This window comes from Mustela nivalis, assembly GCF_964662115.1.
Source record: "Mustela nivalis genome assembly, chromosome: 3".
NCBI lineage: Eukaryota > Metazoa > Chordata > Mammalia > Carnivora > Mustelidae > Mustela > Mustela nivalis.
This window is the reverse complement of record NC_139022.1, coordinates 146,836,779-146,860,364: the sequence shown is the minus strand read 5'-3', so window position 1 is coordinate 146,860,364 and position 23,586 is coordinate 146,836,779. Positions and strand designations below refer to the sequence as shown.

The 23,586-nt window shown below is 39.5% G+C and overlaps 1 protein-coding gene across 9 annotated transcripts in view; it reads left to right on the top strand.

Moving 5' to 3' along the window:
- Positions 1-23,121, top strand: part of ZNF131 (zinc finger protein 131) — a 29,004-nt gene extending 5,883 nt beyond the window's left edge. For 4 of the 9 annotated variants that reach the window (XM_082724269.1, XM_082724270.1, XM_082724272.1 and 1 more), the window contains 5 exons: positions 2,888-3,032; positions 13,696-14,056; positions 14,159-14,381; positions 20,531-20,661; positions 21,312-23,121. In XM_082724269.1, coding sequence (XP_082580395.1) covers positions 2,888-3,032; positions 13,696-14,056; positions 14,159-14,381; positions 20,531-20,661; positions 21,312-21,998 — 1,547 coding nt within the window. In that variant the 3' untranslated portion in view covers positions 21,999-23,121. Of the gene's footprint in view, positions 1-2,887; positions 3,033-13,695; positions 14,382-20,530; positions 20,662-21,311 lie in introns of those variants that run through there. The other 5 variants (XM_082724265.1, XM_082724266.1, XM_082724267.1 and 2 more) reach the window with 2 other exon arrangements.
- The last annotated feature ends 465 nt before the right edge of the window (positions 23,122-23,586 follow it).

Below are 23,586 nucleotides of genomic sequence, written 5' to 3'. Positions count from 1 at the left end.
AATCCCAGGGAACTCACTGCTGTTCTTTGAGTTTTGATTTCTCTCCCCAGCCTGCTTGTTTCTGTTTGTCTTTCAGAATCCTTATCAAATGTATTTCAGAATACATTTGCTTTTTGTATTCTTCCCAGGACTTAGGATTGTAAGCGGTGGACAGGATGGAGTGTGGGGAGTGGATGAGTGTGCTTTCTTCCTCTTAGCTAGAATTGGAACCCCCATCTCTAAAATATGAATAATGACCTCACTCTATAGATCTAGAATGCTACCCTTTTTTGCTTCTTCCTAAGTGAAAAAAAGAAGATTCAGGTTAAGGTGTTCATATTAACAGTTTCTTTAGATACTCAGAAAAATTGTGTTCTCCTGCACACTTCTGTTATAAAAGGAGCAAAGGATTAATTAGTAAGTGGGCTGGGGTTTGAAAGTTACCAGACTAATCCTGATGGGGAATAGTGTCTTCATAATTGCATCTGTTACCATGTCACTTACCTGGGCAGGTGTTACCAGTTTAGTTCATGTTAGCTGATCAGGTCAGTGATTTATTCCTAGAACTAATGCTAGACTGACAACTTAAGAAGCACCTAAGATTCTTATTTAAAAAAAAAAAAAATGTTGCCTGTCCCACTTTTGATTCTGGAGATCAGGGACCCATCCTTTTATTAAGTCTACAATGATTCTGATGAACCAAAATTGGGAAATAAGTCTTCAGTTCCTTATTCAAATCCTTGGAGGCTAGATGTTTCTTGAAATTACAAGTTTTCTAAAGATAACGCAGTCTGTGTAATGTGATATTTACAGTGGGGTCTAGGGTGACATCCTATAACCAAATAGTATTTTGGAAGAGTAGCATATTAATATTTACTCTTAGTGGGATAAAGACCATAAAAAGCCCCGTGTCAGTTCAAATCAAATTTTGCTTCCGAATTTATGGGAAAACTTGGGTCTTAAGAGATTTGGAGGACTTTGGAATTACAAGTAAGAGATTATGAGCCTGGGGCGCCTGGATGGCTCTGGGTTGAAGCCTCTGCCTTCAGCTCAGGTCATGATCCCAGGGTCCTGGGATCGAGCCCCACATCAGGCTCTCTGCTTCCCTTCCTCTCTCTCTGCCTGGCTCTTTGCCTACTTGTGATCTCTGTCTGTCAAATAAATAAAATCTTAAAAAAAAGATTATGAGCCTGCAGTAAATGAAGTCATAGGTATTCAAACTCTTCTAAGCCTGAATGTTTCCTTATATAAATTTTTTTTTTTTAAGTGTATAAATCTTTATTTTGGACTTAGGAGTTGGGCCATCTGGGGTTGATTCTAGTTTTCATCACTCAATTAACTTGCCAAAGTCACAGTTATTAATTTCTGTGCCTCAGTTTTTCTATCTGTAAAATGGAGGTTACAATAGAGTTCTCTATAGGATTGTTGTGAGGATTGAGTTAGTAATTATGAGGTGTTTGGAGTTGTGCTTGGTATTTGTAGTATTATGTGTGTGTGTTTCATTAAAAATCAAAACCTCATTCCACTTCAAGAAAAATTTACACGTTTTTAAAATGGACTTTTGTTGTACTTTTAAATATTTGGTTAAAACTCCTTAAAAAAATTTAGTTACTCTCTTATAATAAAGAGTAACATGGTCAAAAGAATAACCAGGAAAAAAAAAAGATGTAGGAGACTCAAAAGTAACCTTCAAAGAATCCAGTTATTTTAGTTTGCTTATTCAGGTATATAAAGTACATAGGAAGAACATAAAAGTATTTTTATATTTGCAGTTGTGTATATTGTATGCAGTTTGGACATGGGCATTTTTTAGTGTGAAAATTCTGTGTTAAAAGTAGTTTTCTTTTGGAACACCTGTCTGGCTCAGATGGTGCAGCATGTGACTCTTCATATCAGGGTTGGAGGTTCAAACCCCAAGTTGGGTGTAGAGATTACTTAAAAGTCAAATAAACTAGTTTTCTCTTTGTTTCAGTAGATTTTTGTAGCCTTGCATTAGCAGATTGAAATAATAATATATAGCATTGAAGAACACAAAGAAATAGAGTATCTTTTGGGCCAACATTTAAACCTAAAACTTGTAAAGAAAAGTTGGAATTATGGAAGCTTAATTTTGAAAGTGACTTTAGCTCTTATTCATTCCTACTTTGTGTCTCTGCATTTTAGGGAGCATTGTGTTAGATACTGTGAGGTGAGTGTACAAAGACAAAAATCATTTCCCTCTAGCTTAGAGTCAAGAGGTGCCCATGAGTTGTAATTGTCAGAACAAGTACAGAGTTCACCTGAGGGGTGGGAGAAGGGCAGACCATTAAATTTTCATTTAGTATGTGGCATTAGAATTGGGCCTTCAAGGCTGGTAGGATTTGTACAAAGATGAAGTGATTAAGCATTCAGGAAGGATGGTAAGTGTTCATAAAGACAAGGAAGTTTTAGAAGTGAAGGGTTTGAAGATCAGTATATAGTATGGGATTTATAGAATTTAAAATTTGGAAGGAAAGATAGTGGTAAATAGAAAAATAATGTGAAATACCTTGAAATAAAGGCAGAGTGGTATGGAACTTTATTTGCTGAACTGTGGAAAGCTCTTGAAGATTCGGAGCTGAGTTGATTCAGAGATCCTTGCAGTAAAGTACCATGTCTGACCTGTAATAGCCCATTCATATATTTGAGTAGGTAGGTAGGTCATAAGGGACTTAGAAATCTTTGGGAAAGATCTTAAAGCACTTTGGTAGTTATGCTGGAACTTGGTACGGTCTTACCATCTTGGTACCATTAATGAAAATTCCACCAGGAAATGTTCCAAAATTCAGATACTGATCAGGTTTTGAACACTGTGCTTTTTTTTCTTTACTAATGTGAGAGCATTTGAATCAATGTGAGTACATGCTAATGGACATCTCTTTTTCTACAGGTGTTAGTAAAATGGCCTTCCGTCATTTAATTGAGTTCACATATACAGCAAAATTAATGATACAAGGAGAAGAAGAAGCCAATGATGTATGGAAAGCAGCAGAGTTCCTACAAATGCTAGAAGCTATCAAAGCCCTTGAAGTCAGGTAATTACTTTCTTAGTGACACAATTATACTCAGTCGTGTACACTTTTTAGTCAAGATTTTATTATATGTTATGTCATAAACAACTGATGTTTTAAAATAAGGACTATTTAAGGGTCTGTAAAATTCTGGATACTGATTGCTCTTTCTCTCACACTTGATTTCTTGTCCTTATGTAAAAACTGCTAAGGTTAACTAAAGTAGCATGTTTTGTGTCTAATGAGGAGGACTAGGCAGCATTTAAGGAGTTATCTGGGTCCCTGTAAACTGTTCCGTTGGATTTGAGTTATTAATTGCATGACGCCTTACTCTAAAAAGGGTTTGGCTTACCAAGATTAAGTTAATACTGTTTAAAAATAAGTGAGGAAATGGATGAAGATTAATAGACGAGATGGGGGCGATAATCAGTGAAGTTAGAAATATGGTAGCCAGTACACCTGCCGTTTATGTCTGTATACTTGCTAGATGGGCTAAATCTCACTCTGAACTCTAAAGCACCTACTGCAAAGAGAAAGGAAAGAAAAACCCTAAGTTACATTATGCATGGTTATGAGAGCAAACCGTTGCTTAGAAGCAATTCCTGGTATTCAGACAGAAAATTTCTCATAGAGAGTATGTATTAAGTGATACATTAAATGATACAACGAATAAAGACTTCCAACATCTTTCATAATGAATATTGGCACCGTAATATAGTGACTAAGAACAAGAGTTCTCGAGTCTGGTAACCTGGGTGATATCCTAGCTCTACCACTGTGTGACCTTTATGAAGTTACTCGACCTGTCAGCAGCTTGACTTCCTCATCTGTCAAATGGGGATAATAGTCCTTTCTACATAGGATTATTTGTGAGGGTTAAATGAATTAATGCATCTAAAGTACGTAGCATGGTATCTGGCATATAGTATTCCAAATTGAACTGGTCTTACAATTTTATATCTCCTGGCTCTGTTTCTTATGACCTTAGTGTAGTCATTGGCATAACACTAAAGTGCAGTTTGGTGAACTCAATTAGAAACGGGGCAACATGATTTAGTCCAGCTCACTGGTGTGATTCAGTCAAAAGATGTAATTTAGAATAATTCTAAGAAATAATTGAACTGTAATCATCCATAAGTACCATTTGTCCATTTTAATTAGTTTGGTGACAGAATTCAAGATTAATCCAAGAGCTAGGTGTGTATGTATTCTCTGATGCCTAGAGCCTGGCACATAGTAGGTGTGTGGTACACATTTGTGAATGGACGGATGGGTGCATGCTGATTAAAACCGGATCAGCACTCTCCTGTAGGGAGAGCTGAGGCATGCTCAACAAAATTGAGGTGTGTTGAGGATATATATCTGATGATGCCATACTTTTTCAAAATGCAAGTAAAGGGAATACAGTATGGATGGGGCAACATCAGATTTGTGGTTAAATTCTGGATGAGAACCTTTTGGAAAAATGTTTTATCCGTGTGGTCCCTTTGCTCAAAGTAGTGAGTAGTATCTCATTGTGGGGAAGGTCCTTACAGCAGAGCAGTGGAACATATTCTGACAGTACCCTAGGTTGGATTTGGGAGGGTTAGAAATTGAGTTCATGTGTATAGTCATTGGGAGATGAAGGTAAGAACAGCTGGGCACAGCTGTTTTCCCAGGCCTGCCTATTTAGAACCTTTTAGAAGATTTATTATCATAAGAGTGGGATCCTTACAGTAATTAAAACCATAAGTAAATGCTTTCAATATAAATACAGTTACATGTTGAATTGTTTCTTAACCAGTTCTGCATGCAGTAGACTCAAGAGTTCTTTACAAACAGGAAGACAGCAGCTTTATGTATTGGCAGTTTATAATAATGCAATTTAGAAATAAAAGTTAATTTAGTTGTGGTTAAATTGACTGATTAAGGCAACTGTGTATTGAGATTATTATATAATGTTTTGCAGATTCAAAAGGTGAATTAGGTGCTCTGCTCACATTCGCAGTATGCAAGTATTTTTGGAATATAGTGTCATCTTTTTGAATGACACTGACGAAAGTATGAGGACCTTATTTTGCTTTGCTGGAGTTGCATTATTGTTTGTTTGAAGCTGTGTAGGACAGAGTTCTTGATAATTTGTTAGGAAGCAGCAGTTGCCTTATAGATTTTTCTTCTCCAGCCTGTTGGTGTAATTTACATGTAAAACAGTTCACCAGATTAATACCGCGTTTGAATTTTGGCATTTGTATACAGTGGTGTAATCCCTACCATAATCAAGACACAGGAACATTTCCATCATCCCAGGTTTTCTCATGACTCTTTAGTCAGCCCTCATCCCCAGCCTCAGTTATCCACTCATTTGGTCTTGATCACTGTAGTTGTATTTTATTTAGAATATCATATAAATGGAGTGTAGTTTTTTGTTGGACTTTTTTCACTTAGCGTTATGTTTTAGAGGTTTGTCAGTGTTGTGGATATTAGTATTTTGTTCTCTTTTATTACCAAGTGGTATTCAATTGTATGGCTGTACCACCTGTTGATGGTGTTTCCACCTATTACAAATAAAGTGGCTATTCTTTTCATTTCTCAGTAAGTATCTAGGAGTGGAATAGCTGGGTTGTATAGTAGGTATATTTAATTTTTTTTAAGCAACTGCTAAACTGTTTTCCAAATTGTTGTGCCATTTTACATTCCAACTTGTAGTGTTTGAGAGTTCCCGTTGCTCCACAGCCTTGCTAATTCTTGGTATGATCAGGCCTTTTCATTTTACTGTGCTAGTAGGTGTATAGTGGTTTTAATTTGCATTTCCTTACAACTAATGATGAAAATTATTTCATGTGCTTTTTTGCCGTATGTTTATCTTGTTTGGCAAGGTGTCTGTTCAGATCTTTTGCCCATTTTTAAATTGGGTTATTGTTAAGAACTGTGAAGGGTCTGAGATTTTATCCTATTCGCAAGCTATAAATTGGCCTGCCAGTTTTTTGGGATGCTGGCAGAAGACATGAGACTCCTGAGCCAGAGAGAAGGGCCTTCATTTCTCTTACAGCATAAGGAGCAGCATGAACTCCATGCTTATACCAGTTTTTCTTGCCCTTCTCAGTGCCCCCCCCCCCCAAATCCCTTAGGGGTGACAGCAGTGGCCTAGGTGTGTGTATTCACAGTGGTTTACATCACATTTGAGGAACACCTGGCTTTAGGAAACCAAAGTTTTTTTATAATGAGGTGCAAGCAAACCTGCCTAGAGGGGCCATATCTTCATTATACTGGGCAATAATTGAAACTGTGCTCCACTTGAGCAGATGAGCATTCTCTTATAAGGCTATTTGCTGTGGAGACAACCTTGAAAAGATCCAGAAGAAAAGGTGTCTTTGTTTACAAGACTTGCAGAAACATGAGGGGTCCATGGAGAGTTATCTTCCAACAATATCCTTGTTTCTACATTATTTTAGCTTCTGGTAAATTTTTCCAGGAGTATACTACTCTGTGACCCCTCTGATTAATCTGGTCAGTAGGGACTGGTCCTAATCCATTCAGTTTTTTTTTTTTTCACACCGGATTTTAATTAAGGCAGCTGTCAACAGAACTTGAAGCAACAGGATGTAGTCACCCTGCAGCGCTGAGCTTAACCATCCACTCACTCCCCTGAGGTCCTGGACTCAACCAACTTAGAAAGCCAGGTAGCTTTTATCTTTAGTCTTTGTGTTGACTTTTCCACTTAGCGGTAAGCATTAATCCAAGTATAGCAAGATCTTTTTGCACTTGATAGTCTCTGCATTGGCCCACTGGGAGGAAGTCTAGGGCAATTCTATCATCCATAATAACCCTAACCAGTGATTTGAGGCTTACGTGAATGACTTCCAGGGCCCAAGTGGTGTCATTGATCACATAGGCTTAAGTCAGACACAAATTTTGTGTCACCTTTTTAATTGGATGATTCCCATTGTAGGGAAAACTACCCAAGGAGCACATGTAAATAACAAGTCAGTTATTCTTCCAGGAAACTCCCCAAGTACCCAAAAGTTGCCCTGTTTTTGGAGAGATCATCACTTCTATCATCTGAGAACTACACTGATCTGTTAGTGGTGTTTCCTTAAAAGCTAGATGATCTCTTCTGCCCACCCCTGAAGCACAAGTCATCATACTTTTGGGGAGGGAAGTTAGTACCTGGCTCTAATACAAGAAGTATGTTCCCTAGGGCATATAGGTGAATTGGAAAGAAAGTGTTGTTTACAATGGTTTGTGCCCCAGAATAGGACCATCATCATTCCTGGGGCAGAAGCCTCAAATGTGGCTTCCCCCTTTCCCGGATTGAACCTGGTTATTGTTTTTTTTGGAGGGATTGTCTGAAGGCAGTCAGTTCAAACCATTCTTTGTCTTATGCACTTGAATGCCACTTGAGTGGTAACTATCCACCTCATGAACTGAACCTCAGTTTTGGGAATAGCAGTGGGGCAATATGGAACATGTAGGAACTTGGCCATTCCCTGCTGTTTCCAAAAGACTTCTGGGTATAGTTAAGGGAAGTGATCATCAAATCATGGTCAGAGTCATTGGGCAAGGGAGAGTAGATCTAGCAGTTGATTTAAAGTTGCTTATAACAGCCGGGGAGAGGTGCATCAGTGCATTTTCCTACAGAGGAAGGCCATAGGGGCAGTTCTAAAGGACAAAGACCATTAATACCTTCCTCCCTCATACCTCTTGAGTCTAAGATTTTTCTCTTGCAGGTTTCAGGGTTGTTGCTCTCCCTTCACCTCCATAGAACCACTGTGTCCCATTCTAGTAGCTGTAACTTCACCCCTTTTCCAGTTATCCCCTCCTCTTACCCAGACGTTTCATCCAGAATGGTCAGGGACACAAAGGCATTTTCATAAAACTTTAAAGACCCATTATCTCTTCCATTTTGACTCAAAGGGGCCAGTCTTTTCTTTTTTGAAGATTTTATTTATTTGAGAGAGAGCAGGCAAGTGAGCATGAGCCCAGGGGTGGTGTTGAGGGGGAGGGAGGGGAACAAGCAGACTCTGCACTGGATCCCAGGACCCTGGGATCATGACCTGAGCTGAAGGCAGAGGCTTTAACCCACTGAGCCACCCAGGCGCCCCAAGTTTGAATCTTCTAAGACCAGTTTTTTAAAAAAATTACTTATTTTTAAATTTTTTTTTATTAATAGGTAATGTATTGTTAGCCTCAGGGGTACAGGTCTGTGAATCACCAGGTTTACACTTCACAGCACATACCTTCCCCAGTGTCCATAACCCAACCCTTTCCCTACCCCCTCCCCCTGGCAACCCTCAGTTTTGTGAGATTAAGAGTCTCATACGGTTTGTCTCCGTCCTGATCCCCTCTTATTTCATTTATTCCTTCCCTACCCCTCAAGGCCCCCACATTGCCTCGCAGCTTCCTCATATCAGGGAGATAATATGATAATTGCTAAGACCACTTTTGACTGGACTGTCACCTGGAAGAAACACCAGCCAGGCTTTGCCAGGATTGCCATTGCAAGGGAAAGAAGAGGATTGTGTCTAAGAATGGTTAGGGCAGAATTCAAAATTTCCAATTAAGTTTCTATAACTTCCTACCCATTTTGTCTTGATCATTATCCAGGAAACAGCTGAGAAGAGATGGTCCCTTTTTGGGAATGGCTGAGTTCGATGACCAAACTGCCTTACTCAGATTTTTGGACAAAGAGGAGATAAGGGAAGTAGAGTCAGAAATCTTCTGAAGTCTGTGTTGAAGGAGGCTTTTGTAATGCTCTATATTATCTATATCTAGATGGTAGGGAGCTTGCAGGGTTCATCACTACTTTGACCGTCAGCCAATTATTGAGTGGCTTTAGGCACAGAATGATCAGACTGCAGATGATCCAGACAGCTGAACACACTACACAGATTAGTTTCAAGGGCACAGTGGTGTGGCCAGAACCAGCAGATCAGTCTGGAAAAGCGGCAGTATAACCTTAAAAAGGTTCAGCAGTGGTGAGACTGTACTGATAGCCCTGGGATGGGGTCAGAGGTCCAGTCTAGTCAGTCTTCAAGAACGGTCAGACAATGCCCTGGGCAATGTAGCCTTCTTCACAAGATAAATAGGCCAGCGTTTGGTGGGTGTCACAAGTTGGCATCCAGTGGCAACTTCTCTGTCAGAAGCATGGGTCCTTTACTTTATGCTCTCTGTGATGGTGGCTGTGTCAGCATGTTCAGAATAATACTGGGTCTAGGGGGTAAGTGATGGAAGTCTAGGCAATGCAGTCTTGATCAGCACCTTCATTCTTGTTAGTATCATTAGAGAACAGGCCCTTACCATGGGCATGTGAATTAGGGATGCAAATAGTTTGCTCAGTAATTGCTGTTGTGGTCCTGAGGATAGATGTCTTAATCTGCCAAGATTTCCAGCTCTTCCAAATAGCTAGTCATTGACAGCAGCCCAGGAGTCAATAAAATACAATATGGTTCATTGTGGAGAATGTTTCCCAGGGCCATGAAGAAAGCTTTTGAGTTCTGCCTTCTGAGCTCAGTGACAACATCCACTTTTGTGTAGTTGGTGCTAAAGCTGAGCATTTGCAGCAGTCCAGAGAACACCTTCAGTCTTGAGTTTAGCCAAAGCATCAGTGAATCAAAGACCTCATCAATTTAGTGGCTTCTTTGGGCAACAGAGTTGGGGGAACTTCCATTTTTTTTCATGTAAAGTCAAGAGATCAACTGCTTTCTTGAGTGTCTTTTTTTTTTTTTTTTTAAAGATTGATTTATTTTAGAGCAAGTGAGCAAGTGGTGGGGAGGGGCAGAGGGAGAAGAGAGAATCTTAAGGAGACTTCCCACTGAGCAGGGAGTCAGTCCTACTCCCATCATCCCTCAACCCTGAGATCATGACTTGTGCCAAAACCAAGAGTCAGACCCTCAATCATCTGAGCCACACATGTATTCCTTGAGTGTCTTATTTCTGTTTGAGAAGTGAGACTTGGTGGGTATGTTTCACCTTGCTAGTCATGAAGTCTTAGTTGATGCATTCCCAATGGCAGGCAGTATCAGGCTGGAGAGCCTCGAAGCCTGAATGGGTTTCAACAAGAGCCCAACAGCAAGCTAATCCTTTTCTTTTCAAAGGGATTGTACCTTGTAGATGTGGCAGGTATAAAACCCGAGGTACAAAACCCAAGGTACACCCTGTGGGTGGAGTCTGGCTCCCTTTGCCAGAAGCTCTAATCTGCAAAAGAATCCATATGAAAGAGTTCTAGTTCAAACGGGCTGTTAAGAGTAGTAGGGCCCCCAAAATGGAGACTGTGCCAGTTTGATGGGTAACTTCCAGAGCAACCTTTTGGTTTGAGCACCACTTAAAAGATCCCGACTTGGGGGTGTCTGGGTGGCTCAGTGGGTTAAAGCCTCTGCCTTCGGCTCAGATCATGATCCCAGGGTCCTGGGATCGAGCCCCGCACCGGGCTCTCTGCTCGGCAGGGAGCCTGCTTCTTCCTCTCTCTGCCTGCCTCTCTTGTCTACTTGTGATCTGTGTCTGTCAAATAAATGCATGAGCTGCATGTGGCTTGACTAAGCAAATTTCAAGTGTTTTCGGCCCATCAAAAGCCCTCCGTTGGCCAGCAAGATCATCATTACTGATGCTGTCTATTTCCTTTTGGGGAATCCCTTGATCCACATTGCTTTTAAATTATTTGAGAGAAGGAACACAAGCACACGAGCAAGGGGAGGGGCAGAGGGAAAGGGAGAGAATGTTGAGCAGAGTCCCGTCTGAGTGTGGAGCCCAGCATGGGGCTCCATCTTAGGACTCTGAGATCATAACCTGAGTGGAAATCAAGAGGTGGTTGCTTAACCCATTATGCCACCCAGGGACCCTGTGGCCATAAGATTTACATGCCTTTTCGCAGACTCAGATGACTTACACACTGGTGGCTTTTTAAAAAAGAGTGTACCTTTGTTGCCCTTTTGTCATGATAACAACTCTTATGTTTTTACCTAGTTTAACATTAAGGTTGGGATTTTCAGGAGGCCTGATCACAAGAATTTATATTGTTTTGGATTCTTTCCTCATTCTCTAGTGACTCATCTTCATCAGCATTATAAACCCAATTGGCAGGAAGATTTACTAGTCAGTGCCTCACCACAGGAGTTTGTCTCAAAGAAATCTCCCCAAGAGCACTGTAGCACCCTTGTGACAGCCAGGACAGTACTGCGGGGGAAAAACTCCCGAGACCTTTTACAGTCCCCTCCACGTGGATATAAGGAGGACAAGACAACACTGCAGGAGAGGCTGAGCCCTGTGATGGCCCAGGTTGCCATTCTTCTTGATCTTTCTTCTTCTTTTTTTTTAAAGATTTTATTTATTTGACAGAGCACAACCAAGGGAAGTGGTAGGGGGCCTGTTGTGGGGCTCAATCCCAGAACCCTGGGATTGTGATCTCAGCTGAAGGCAGAGGCTTAACCAACTGAGCCACCCAGGCCCACGCCCCCTCATCTTTCACGTGGACTAGGCGAAGTTCTAATGACTCATTTCTGTTAGTAGCAATTGCAAGTGTCCCTCCTGTAACCCTTAGTTTTGGTAACTTATTTGTAATGGGGCAGGGCCTTCTGTCTCTACCCCTGCCCCCCCATGAATCTCAGTTGTTTTGATGAGTTAGACTTAAGGCTGACCACCAGACTGGCAGGGAAGTCCTCCCCTCAACCCTGGGAGAGTTTGCAACACCAGGGAACTGTTCTAGCAGCTGTCCTGGAACTTACTGCCAGCTACTAATCCTGCAACTTCCAGTTTTTCCTCATTATAGGTGTTTCAGTTTTCTGAGGCTGCCATAACAAAGTACCATAAACTGGGACCCAAAAATGTCTTGTCTCACAGTTCTGGAGGCTAGAAATCCTAAATTACAGTGTTAGCTGGGCATTGCTGCCTCAGAAGCCTCTAGGGGAGGATCCTTCCTTGCCTCTCCCACCTTTTGCCAGCCCCAGGTGTTCCTTGGCTTGTGGCAGCATGACTCCAATTTTGGCCTCCATTGTCATTCACATTGCTGTCTTCTGTCTCTCTCCTGTTGTGTGCGTGTGTCCAAATGTACCTATTCTTATAAAGACAGAGCTATATTAGAGTAGGCCTCACTCTAATGACCAATTTTCTTAACTTAGTTACATGTTCAAAGACTGATATCCAAATAAGGTTACATTCACAGGTGTTAGGGGTCAAGACTTCAGCATATCTTTGAAGGACACAGTTTAACTCCTACAGTAGGCAGTTAAGTGGAAGACCATGCATTGCCTAGTTGACCATACAGTTTGGTCAGCATTTTTGCTGCCAGCTCCAGTGGACTTCCTCACATCCTATTATTTGTTTTGTGGGGCCTCATCCTTTGTCCTCCAGAAAACCTTGTCTTTTTTGGCATCCTGTCCTTGTTGCCAAAACCTGGCAAGGAGTGTGGCAGATCTGAGATGTTTACCCTATTTGAAGGCAACAAGTTATCCTTCATAGTTTCACGGATGCTGATAAAAGATATTTGTTAAGTCAGAAAGATTTTACTTTTTGCACAGTAAGGAGCATGAGTTTTATATTTGTGCCAGTTTTCCCTTCTCCCCCAGAGGGGTGACATAGAGTGGCCCAGGTGAATGCAGTGCGTCTAGTTGGTTTACATCACAGCTGAAGCATCTCCAGAGTAGGAATCCCACATCTTAGATGATGGACTGCAAGCAAAGCTGCCCAACTGTTGCCCAGAGGGAGCCATACTCTCTGTCTTTCCAGATTGCTCGCTGTACTGCAGACAGCCTTGAAGAGAATGCCGAAGAAGAGCTGTCAGTGCAGGAGATGTGCAGGAACATGAGACTCATGGATAATTGTCTCCCAGTAGTTGTCTTCTCTTATTTAGGGTATTGGATTGTGAGAAAACTTTTTATACTGTCTGTACAGACCTTTGACAGATAAATGTGTGCACGTGTTTTGTCCAGGTCTGTGGCTTGATTTTTGTTTTGTTTTGTTTGCGGCCTACCGTTTTGTTAACTTTTTTTTTTTTTTTGGTCAGAGAGAGTGAGCACAGGCAGACATAGTGGCAGGCAGAGGCAGAGGGAGAAGCAGGCTTCCTGCTGAGCAAGGAGCCCGATGTTGGACTCGATCCCAGGACGCTGGGATTATAACCTGAGCCAAAGGCAGCTGCTCAACCAACTGAGCCACTCAGGTGTCCCCGTTTTGTTAACTATTTCAAAGGACAAAGGACAAAAATCTATCAATTTTTGCCATTAGGTCTGCTTTTTGCGTACTATTTAAGAAATCTTTCAGTAACCCAATTTTACAAAGATTTTCTCCTGCCTTTCTCTTGACGTTTTAGTTCTTACGTTAAAGTTTGTTATCCATTTTGAAATAATTTGAGTGTATGATTGAAGACTGATAGTTGAAGTTTATTTTCTCCATGTAAAGACCAGTTGTTCCAGCACCACTGTTAAAAGTTCTTTCCTCCATTAAATGACCTTGGAACCTTTATTTTTCAAAAATCAATTGAACAAGTGGGTCTGTTTCTGGACTTGACTCTGTTCCATTAATCTTCATGTTTGTCACCAGTATTGTGTCTTAACTTATTGTAGCTTCACAGTAAGTCTTGAAATTAGGTTATATAAGTCTTCCGATTTTGTTTTTTGCCTCTCCGTATAAACTTTTCTATGAACTTATCAATTTCTTCCCAGAGCCTGCTAGGATTTCCATTGACCTTCGGATTTTTAAATCCATACATTATGTGTTTCAGGAACAAAGAAAACTCCGCTCCATTAGAGGAAAATACCACAGGAAAAAGTGAGGCAAAAAAAAGAAAGATTGCAGAAACTTCAAATGTTATCACTGAATCATTGCCCTCTGCAGAATCAGAACCTGTTGAAATTGAGGTGGAGATTGCCGAAGGCACAATCGAAGTGGAAGATGAAGGCATCGAAACGTTGGAGGAAGTGGCTTCTGCCAAGCAGTCCATAAAGTACATTCAGAGCACAGGGTCCTCTGATGATTCCGCCCTGGCACTGTTGGCAGATATTACCAGCAAGTACCGGCAAGGTGATAGAAAAGGGCAGATAAAAGAAGAAGATGGTTGTGCATCTGACCCCACAAGCAAACAGGTAGAAGGTATTGAAATTGTGGAACTTCAGCTGTCACATGTGAAGGACTTGTTCCATTGTGAGAAATGTAACCGTTCATTTAAATTGTTTTACCATTTTAAGGAACACATGAAATCACACTCCACTGAGAGTTTCAAGTGTGAAATATGCAATAAAAGGTATCTTCGGGAGAGCGCATGGAAACAGCACCTCAACTGTTACCACCTCGAAGAAGGTGGAGTCAGTAAGAAGCAAAGAACTGGGAAAAAAATTCACATATGTCAATACTGTGAGAAACAGTTTGACCACTTTGGACATTTTAAAGAGCATCTTCGAAAACATACAGGTAACTAGCAAATCCTTATGTTAAAAGTGCATATTTCCACATTCACTGCAAGTCTGAGCGTCTAATTCTTTTTTTTATTTTAATAACAGCAGCCATCTCCTGTATTTTCTAATATGCAGGCTGAGCTCACATTGTTCTTCTGATACTAGTTTATTGAAATAGTCCTACTTTAAAAGCAAAAATCATAACAATTTTGGAAAGTAGTTGTTACTCTTAATGCCTTGCCAATTTTTGTATTTTTAAAGAAATACACAAAGCAGTTTGTGATTATTTACTAAGGATCATAAATTATGAAGTCCTAATTATATGGAATCTTCACTGTTACTGTTTTTTACATTTCCCGTCTCTCGTTTATACATTACATAGATCTGTACACTTAGGAACAATCCCTGGCATGTTTATACCTTTGCGTACATTTGGTCACCTGTACCAAGGTGGTAGCTAGGTAGGCAGTATATGTTCATCTTCCCACACCTCTTCAAGAGCACCCAGTGTCAGGACTGATGGGCAGCCAGGAGATGAGAAAGGTAAAGTCTTTTACTTCCTTCCTCCTGGAAGCCCTCTCAGGCATGCAGAAGCAATCCCAGGGATGCCCACTGTGGGCCTCTGGTCCTTAGAGTTCTGCATCCATCCCCTGTGCCTCTTTTCCCCTCCTTCAGAGTTTCTGTCTTTCCACCTCTCAAGCATTCTTTGTTAAGTCTCCTGTGTCACACACAGGAGCTACTAGCTATGACTTGAATCGTGTGGGGGGAGAGCAGTGGATATGGTGTGCTAAGTGTCAGACTCTAGATACTTGTCCCCAAGTTCTGTGTGGTGGCTAAAGCTGTTTAGACTGTTTAATACAGTGAATACAACATAGGTATTCCATACCATTCAGAGTCTTTGTCTTTGCTGGAGTTTGGAAAATTTCGAAGAAATTTTGTCCTAGATCCTTTGCTGTCCTTAGTTCCTCTCTGCATACTGCTTGAAATTGAGGAAAGAGGTAGATTCAGATAAATGTGGTATGGTATCCCTCACTTTTAAATGCTTGGTATCAATACTCAGGGACTGAATAAATGTCAGTATCAATATTCAGTGGTTACATGAAACAGAATCTCATACTTAAGTCTTCATATGGATTTAAAAAGCTTCCGGATACTAGTTTGGGTAACTAATAGGCATTTATCTTTTGGGAAAATGCTATCTGATTTTCAATCATAAAGGAATATTTATATTAGGAATTATATATTTAGAAACTGCCTGTAGTAATAGTTTTTGGTCCTTAAATACCCATCTGTTTTAATGTAACTTAGTTTTGCAAAACACTTGCTATACCAACAGCACATTAAATTAGTAAATAAATGTTACTTGGTAACTAGTATCCTTTGATAAGGGCTTTCAGTATCCCAACAGGTATCAGTCACCTTTATCTTCTAGTAATGTAAAAGTAGAAGCAATTTTCTCTTTACCCAAAACATTACCTGGAGACTTACCTATTGAAAAACAGGCAACACAGGGGCGCCTGGGTGGCTCAGTGGGTTAAACCTCTGCCTTTGGCTCAGGTCATGATCCCAGGGTCCTGGGATTGAGCCCCGCCTGGGGCTCTCTGCTCAGCAGGGAGCCTGCTTCCCTCTCTCTCTCTCTGCCTGCCTCTCTGTCTACTTGTGATCTCTGTCTGTCAATCAACAAATAAAATCTTTAAAAAAAAAAAAAAAAGAAAAACAGGCAACACAGATTATTTTAGAAGTTTAAAATATGCTTTCCACATCCTATCCTTTGTATTTTGGATTAAACAGCAGAATGTAGAGCTAAAGCGCATTATGTTGTATGTCTTTATCTTTATAATTATGTGAGATAACTAAAGTAGATGTTACAAAATACAGAACTAGATGTCCATTGGGAAAACAGTTCAACACATAAAGCAAGCTGAACTTTTGTTGGCATTTAACCTCAATTAACTGTACTAGTAATGAGTAACAAGATAGTTGCAGATATGATCAGTGACTTGAATTCAAGAGGAGCATAAGTAAATAGTTGTAAATTGTGCTTATGTTAATAAAGAATGGATCATTTCTTGCTTATAGCAATCCCAGTGTAAAGATAAGGAAAGAATCCCATTCCTGTTTCCTATCCTCAAAATATACATAAATCCCCCTCAGTTTCATATTTTGCATACTTTTATTAGTTTAGTGGTTTGGCTTTTTTTCAGTAGTCTTAAAGCATACAATATGGTCTATAGCTTGATTTGCAAATAAAATTTTTTTTAAAGATTTTATTTATTTATTTGACCTCAAGAGAGATACAGTGAGAGCAGGAACACAAGCTGGGGGAGTGGGAGGAAAAAAAGCAGGCTTCCTGCTTAATGGAGACGCTTAATGACTGAGTCATCCAGGTGCCCCTGATTTGCAAAGTTTTGGTTGTTACTTGTCTTCTGAATTACTTTGTTTCCATTTGGAAAATAGTAATGCCAACCTACTTGGTCATGGAGAAAATGTTAGAGTCCCTGCCTTCAAAGAGCTTACCCTTATGTTGGGGGAGACAAGCAGACACCGTTACACGTGATAGGCTAAGGGCTGGTAGAAGGCAGCACGCTGTCTTATGGGAATGCCTGCCTGGGCTGTTTGTTTATGATGGATGAGACAGGGTTGGTTTCCTGGAGCATTCACCCTGTAATGACTCCCAAAGGAAAAGGAGTTAGCCAGGAGATGGGCATTCCAAGAATGAAGCATGCACAGGTACAGAGGAAAGAGAGCCGTGTGTTTGGAGCACTGCTGATAGGTTATTACAGCTGGAGGATTGGGTCCAAGTGAAGGAATGACAGGAGATGTAGCTGGAAGAGGTAGGAAGGCTGACCAGGTGGCACACACTTAGGCATCGTGGACAAAGGCAGGGGAGAGAAAGTGATGGAAGATGAAGCCAAGATCATATATTTTCATAAATGCCGTAAATGAATTTGGATTTTATCTTGAAAGACTGAGTCATTTAAAGAAGTTTAAACCAGGATTAGATTTTATGTTTGAGAGTGATGACTTGACAGGATAGATTGGAGTGGGGTTAAACCTTCAAGGTGTAAGCTGTTGGAACGTTTAATCAAAAATGAAGAGTGGAGTAAAAGGCAGTGATAGTGGAAGAGGGTTAGAGATGTGAATAACATTAAGTAGGCAGAATCAACAGGATTTGGTGACCAGTGAAATATGGGAATAAATCCCAGCTTTCTGGTTTGGGTGCCTTACAGGATTGGAGGTTAATTAACTTAGAAAAATACAGAAGGGTAAGCACTTTAGGGTGGGCGGTACCAGACATATTGATGGATTTCCTGTGGAACACCTAGTATGAGAGAGAACCTGAAGAAGAGAACCATGTCTTCAAATGTTACCTGTTTCCCAGAGAGGACGTATGGAATTATAGAAAGAATGTGGGTCTGGAAATCAGAATTAGATTCCAGCTCTAGTTCTGACATTTGCCAGTATGATGAACTTGACTGATCACTTTATCTTTGGGCCTCTTTCCTCATCTGTGTAAATATGGGTAATGATACCTACTTTACAGGGAAATGGCAAGTAAAATAAAACGGTAAAAGCACTTTGAAGACTGTGCTGTCTATACATCTAAAACAATTAATCTGTTGATATTTCTAGATTTTATTGGACTTACTAATTTTTAAAATAGCAAAAGCTCAAATGACAAAAGCTGAAATGATGTACAATGATTAGTAGAGAGAGATTTAGTAGATCTCTCCAGAAGCAACTACTGCCATCATTTTCTTATTTATCTTTCCTTGTCTGTTCTTTGCATTTTTGAGCCACCACAGATGAACACACAAGTTTTTTGGGGAAAATAAATAGAGACATGCAGTACAGTGTCATGACATTTCTCTCAAACTCTTTAAATGAAAATGCAGGAATCTATACTTGTTTTGTTCTCCCCGCCATGCCCATGGCTGCCTGGTGTTTCAGTGCATGGGTGTGCTGTGATTTACCTATGTTGATACACATTTCGATTGTTGCTAGTCTTTTGCTATTATAGACTATGCTGTAATAGGCATACTTGTGCTTATATCTTTCTGTATGTGTCCAATAGCAGAATTGCCAAGTCAAAGAATATATACATTTTAAATTTTGGTATATGTCATGAAATGATCCTTTAAAGAAGCTATACCAACTTATATTTATAGTGAAAAATTATACACTATTAAAATCACAAAACTTAACTTTTTTATTGAGCAGTATCTCCCAATATTTGACAAGTTGAAAAGGAGTTTGTGGACCAACACTAATTCTAGACTCTAAGGTCTAATTTTTTTTCATCTCATGAACATTATACAAAGAATAAACTATAATTTTTTTTGGTCAGGGAAAAAGCACAGGGATGCCTGGGTGGCTCAGTCAGTTGAATGGCTGCCTTCAGCTCAGGTTGTAATCCCAGTGCCCTGGGATCATGTCCCGCATCAGGCTTCTTGCTTGTTGGGGAGCCTGCTTCTCCCTCTTCCTGTCGTTCCCCCTACTTGTGTGTGCACTCTCTCTCTGACAAATAAAATCTTAAAGAAAAAACACAACTCAAAATTACTTAACTAGTGTGGAGGTCACAACTAGGACCTCATCACTGGGGCCTGTTCTCTGCAAGCATCATGCTCTCCCTTGAAACCTCCTTCTTCAGTTACTTGGAGTCTACTTCAGTTAGCCTGCTAGTCCTTCCACATCCCTCTCCACCTAGCTTATTGCCCCAATTTCTGCCTATCTTACCTTGTCCTCCTTGTATACAGCTTGAATCACTTTTTCTTGCATGCTAAGCATAATTCCCTTGGTTTTTCAACCCACTTGCTCTAAAAAACCCTTAAAAAAATCCTGGAATTATTGCAGTCATTTGACAATCTCTACTCCTCACTGAGGACTTCTGGAAAAAAATCATATCAGACCTTAAATTAGGCCTTTTGGTTCCTGATTTGTATTTTTCTGCCTCAGCAGATGACGTATATGTGTCAACTGTCAAAACCGTCCATTCTCTTTACTTCCAAGCCTTTTTGGGAAGAACTTCTGTACTATTTTCATTGACTTGCTTCTCATTCCATGGTAATCTGGCTTCTAACCCCACCATTGTATCACTCAACACTGTTCTCACTTGAGTTAGTACAGTCCCTTGTTGTTGTCCTACCTGACATCTCTGTTCAGTTTGACACTGTTTACTGGCCTCATCTTCCTGAAGTTTCTTAATTTCCCTCAGTGTTCTTTCTTCTGCTTCTGGCTCTTCTGATTCTGTTACCTGCTGCCTCATTTACCTGTGTTTTAACTTGGTATTTCATTGAGTTCTGTCCTTGATTCTTTTATCACACAACACATCCGAGGTTTTTATTACCACCTAAAGTAACTCCAAATGTGTATCAGTCCACCCTCTATTTGGATTCAGATTAGTCCATATATAGCTGTTACCAGACTATTCCACTTTGAGTACCTTCAAATCAACAGACGAAACGATAATCTTTCCTAACACGCACTCCAAACCTACTTGGATTTCTGTGTTTTTTATTGTGGTTGGTATTCTAAGCCAGAGATCTGGGAGTCGTTACTGATACGTTTCCTCCTTACTCTTCACCCACCATCTTATTTTATACTTCTATGCTTCTGCCTACCTTCTTTTGTGCTGCTGCTGTACATTTTCCATTGCCCTTTTTTCTGAAACAGGCCTTCTGTGATACATCTCAGGTGCTCATTTCTGTGTATTTACCTTCATAAAACACTATGGCCTGTGATACAGAGTTTTTAAAAAGGAGAGTTTATTTATCTTCATCACCTAGCACAGGGTCTGGCACATAGTAAGTGCTCAAAAAACGCTTGTGGGTGCATTTCCCAAAAAGAGAGAATTGATCTTGGTTTTAACCTAAGGAAAAATATACAGCTTTTTAAAAACAGCGAAAACATGAAACAACTCAGATCCAAATTTTATTTCTTCCTCAAAGCACAAATACAATTATAACACAAATACAACAGTTATAAGCACAAATACAACTATTTTCACCTCTAGAAGAGTCTTTTGGATGTGGTGGAAACATCTGAATTACAAATTCAGATCTTCTTTCAAGAAGGTTCTATTAGAATTAACCAAAAAGAAAAAAAATTATTTGCTTTTTCTTTTTTTCTTCATTTGTCAATATAATTTTTTTTCTATTGTAATAGGTGAAAAACCTTTTGAATGTCCAAATTGTCATGAACGATTTGCTAGAAATAGCACCCTCAAATGTCATCTGACTGCATGCCAGACTGGAGTAGGGGCAAAAAAGGGAAGAAAGAAGCTTTATGAATGTCAGGTATGTGTGGGTGTATTCTCTCCTTAGCAAAGGAATGGTCTTTGTTCTAAATCATTAAAAGTAAAGGGTAGCAGAGTGTAGAGTAAAAGTATAGGGCTGATAGTTTGGAAAGAATGAGAGTAAAGAGCATCACTGTCTTCACTTTAGAATGAAGATTGGGGTGTTGTTTTTTTTTACTCAACCCAAGATGACACCAATGTCAATAAAATTATGTCCTAAATAATAGATAATCTGAAACTGTGGTTATTCTTAACCATTGAGCAATTATTAGAATTTGGGAATGAGGCAGTGGGGGGCTGACAAGCTGTGATCAGCTCTTCCATGATTAGTGTGTATATAACCCAAATAATGTGATTGTTCTTATTGTAATGATATTGTGGGAGAAATTATAGTATTGGTACTTTATAGTCTTTGGATTTATATGACATTTAAGCAATGAAGGCAGTGTTAAAATGTTTCCCAAAGTGTATTTCAGTTGTTAGCTACATCAGCTAAAAGATCCAATAAAGAAAACAGTTATGAAATCTTAGACCACATTATATCATATTTTTCAGAAAAATTCAAATTTTTCCTTAAAGAGAATAAATACATTCAGGTTTTCTTCAGCTTGAATATTAGTATTGTTAAAACCATATGTTTGGTTATTTCAGGTCTGTAACAGTGTGTTTAACAGCTGGGACCAGTTCAAAGATCATTTGGTAATACACACTGGAGATAAACCCAACCATTGTACTTTATGTGACTTGTGGTTTATGCAAGGAAATGAATTAAGGAGGCATCTCAGTGATACTCACAATATCTCAGAGCGTCTAGTAACTGAAGAAGTTCTTTCAGTAGAAACACGTGTGCAGACAGAACCTGTGACGTCAATGACTATTATAGAACAAGTTGGGAAGGTGCATGTGTTACCATTGCTTCAGGTTCAGGTGGATTCAGCACAAGTGACTGTGGAACAGGTCCATCCTGATCTGCTCCAGGACAGCCAAGTGCATGATTCACATATGAGCGATCTTCCAGAGCAGGTCCAGGTGAGTTATCTAGAAGTGGGTCGAATTCAGACTGAAGAAGGTACTGAAGTACACGTGGAGGAGCTGCATGTTGAGCGGGTAAATCAGATGCCAGTAGAAGTACAGACTGAACTTCTAGAAGCCGACTTGGATCAAGTGACCCCTGAAATCATGAACCAGGAGGAGAGAGAGCCCACCCAAGCAGATTGTGCTGAGGCTGCCAGGGAAGATCACGAAGATGCTGATGGTTTAGAGACCAAATCAACAGTGGATTCCCAAGCTGAAAGGGCAGGGAATGAGAACAGAACACCTATGCCTGTTTTAGAATGAAATAACAAATGAATATATTTTTAAATTTATGTTTTGGGTTTTTGAACTGATGTTGGGCAGTGTGACTGTCCTTGGGCTAACAGACAAGTGGACCAAAGTTAAATTCTTTCCTGTTGTGAACTGTTTCTGTTGAAACAGATTTCCCCCCAATTAATGCCACAGAGGAGATATCTTTCCCATAAGTGAATGGGAAGCTTTGAGAAGTGTTATTTCTGGAAACTTAAATGGATTATATTCTTACTATATAGTTGGGTACGAATGTATCTATTTTCATTGTGATGAGGGTTCTCCCTTCTCTCTTTCCCAGGTCACGTCCTTTCTCAGAATTTTTCCATGTTGTAAAATCAAACGTTAAAATCATTAGAATACAAGTTTATGTATTCTAATGCATGTTAGAAAATTGAATATATAGGAAACACAAGGCTGCATGAAGAAAAGTACATTGTTACTGTGCAGTTAAATTTTTGGCTTCTGGCTTGCTTTAGTTTGAACAACCTTCTTGTCTTTACTGATAGTCACGGATGTCATCTCTGCAACAGGAACAGAGTGGTGGTGGCAAAATTTCTAGAATGTAAAAAACAAAAAAACCACACCCATGTGCCTTTTCAAAACCAACAAAACTTCTATAAAGTGTCTCTGGTTCTTTCAAAGTTTGTGTTGTAAGGAGCAATGTAGGTGATGCTGTAGTAGTTTATGTTTTTGCTTATAATGGCAACTACCAATTCTTTTTCTTGGTAACTTAAGTTAGGTTGGGAAGTTTCATTTAATGGCAACTGAAGGGCCATTTCTAATTGGGAAAATTCATTTATATCTGTGGTAAACTTTTTTTTTTTTTTTTTTGATGAAAAGTTGCACTAATATTTTACCACCAGATGAAAAAAAGATGAGCATCATTTAAAAATTAATGTATTTAAAATAAAGTACAGAGAAAAACATGTATATAATATATCAGGCTTTGTTTTGAATGAATCTTTTCCCCCCGATCCTTAATGTAAAGATCTTGTGCTATAACTTTTAAAGCCATACAAATAAGAGTGCTAAACTGTGGACTTAAAAGTAGGTGTGTAAATATTTTTAATCAGTATTACTTGGAAAATAAAATATAACAACCACATAAAATAAACCAATATGCTATTTTCTTTACCTGTTAAATATTGGGAGATACTTACATTTTTAAAGTAAAGCTTAAAATTACGTGTTCATGACTCTTTTTTTCCCCCTTTTGGTTACAAGTGTAGAGGTTGATTTGTGGTCAGAGATCTTACTTGTATTAACATTACTGATACATGAACTAATATAATTCTCAATATGTACCTCTAATCCCTAAAAATCAATTCAAAAGAATGGAAGAAGGCAGAGGTTGGCATTTGCAGTTCTAACATAAAAGGGCACAACAGCCAATGGAATTTTCTAAATATAGCCTATTTTTAATATACTTTTCCCACTTACTACTAGTATGGTAATTTACTACTAGTATGGTAATTTATTTTATTTTATTTTTTAGATTTTTATTTATTTATTTGACAGGCAGAGATCACAGACAGGCAGAGAGACAGACAGAGAGAGGAGGAGGAGAAGCAGAGAGCCA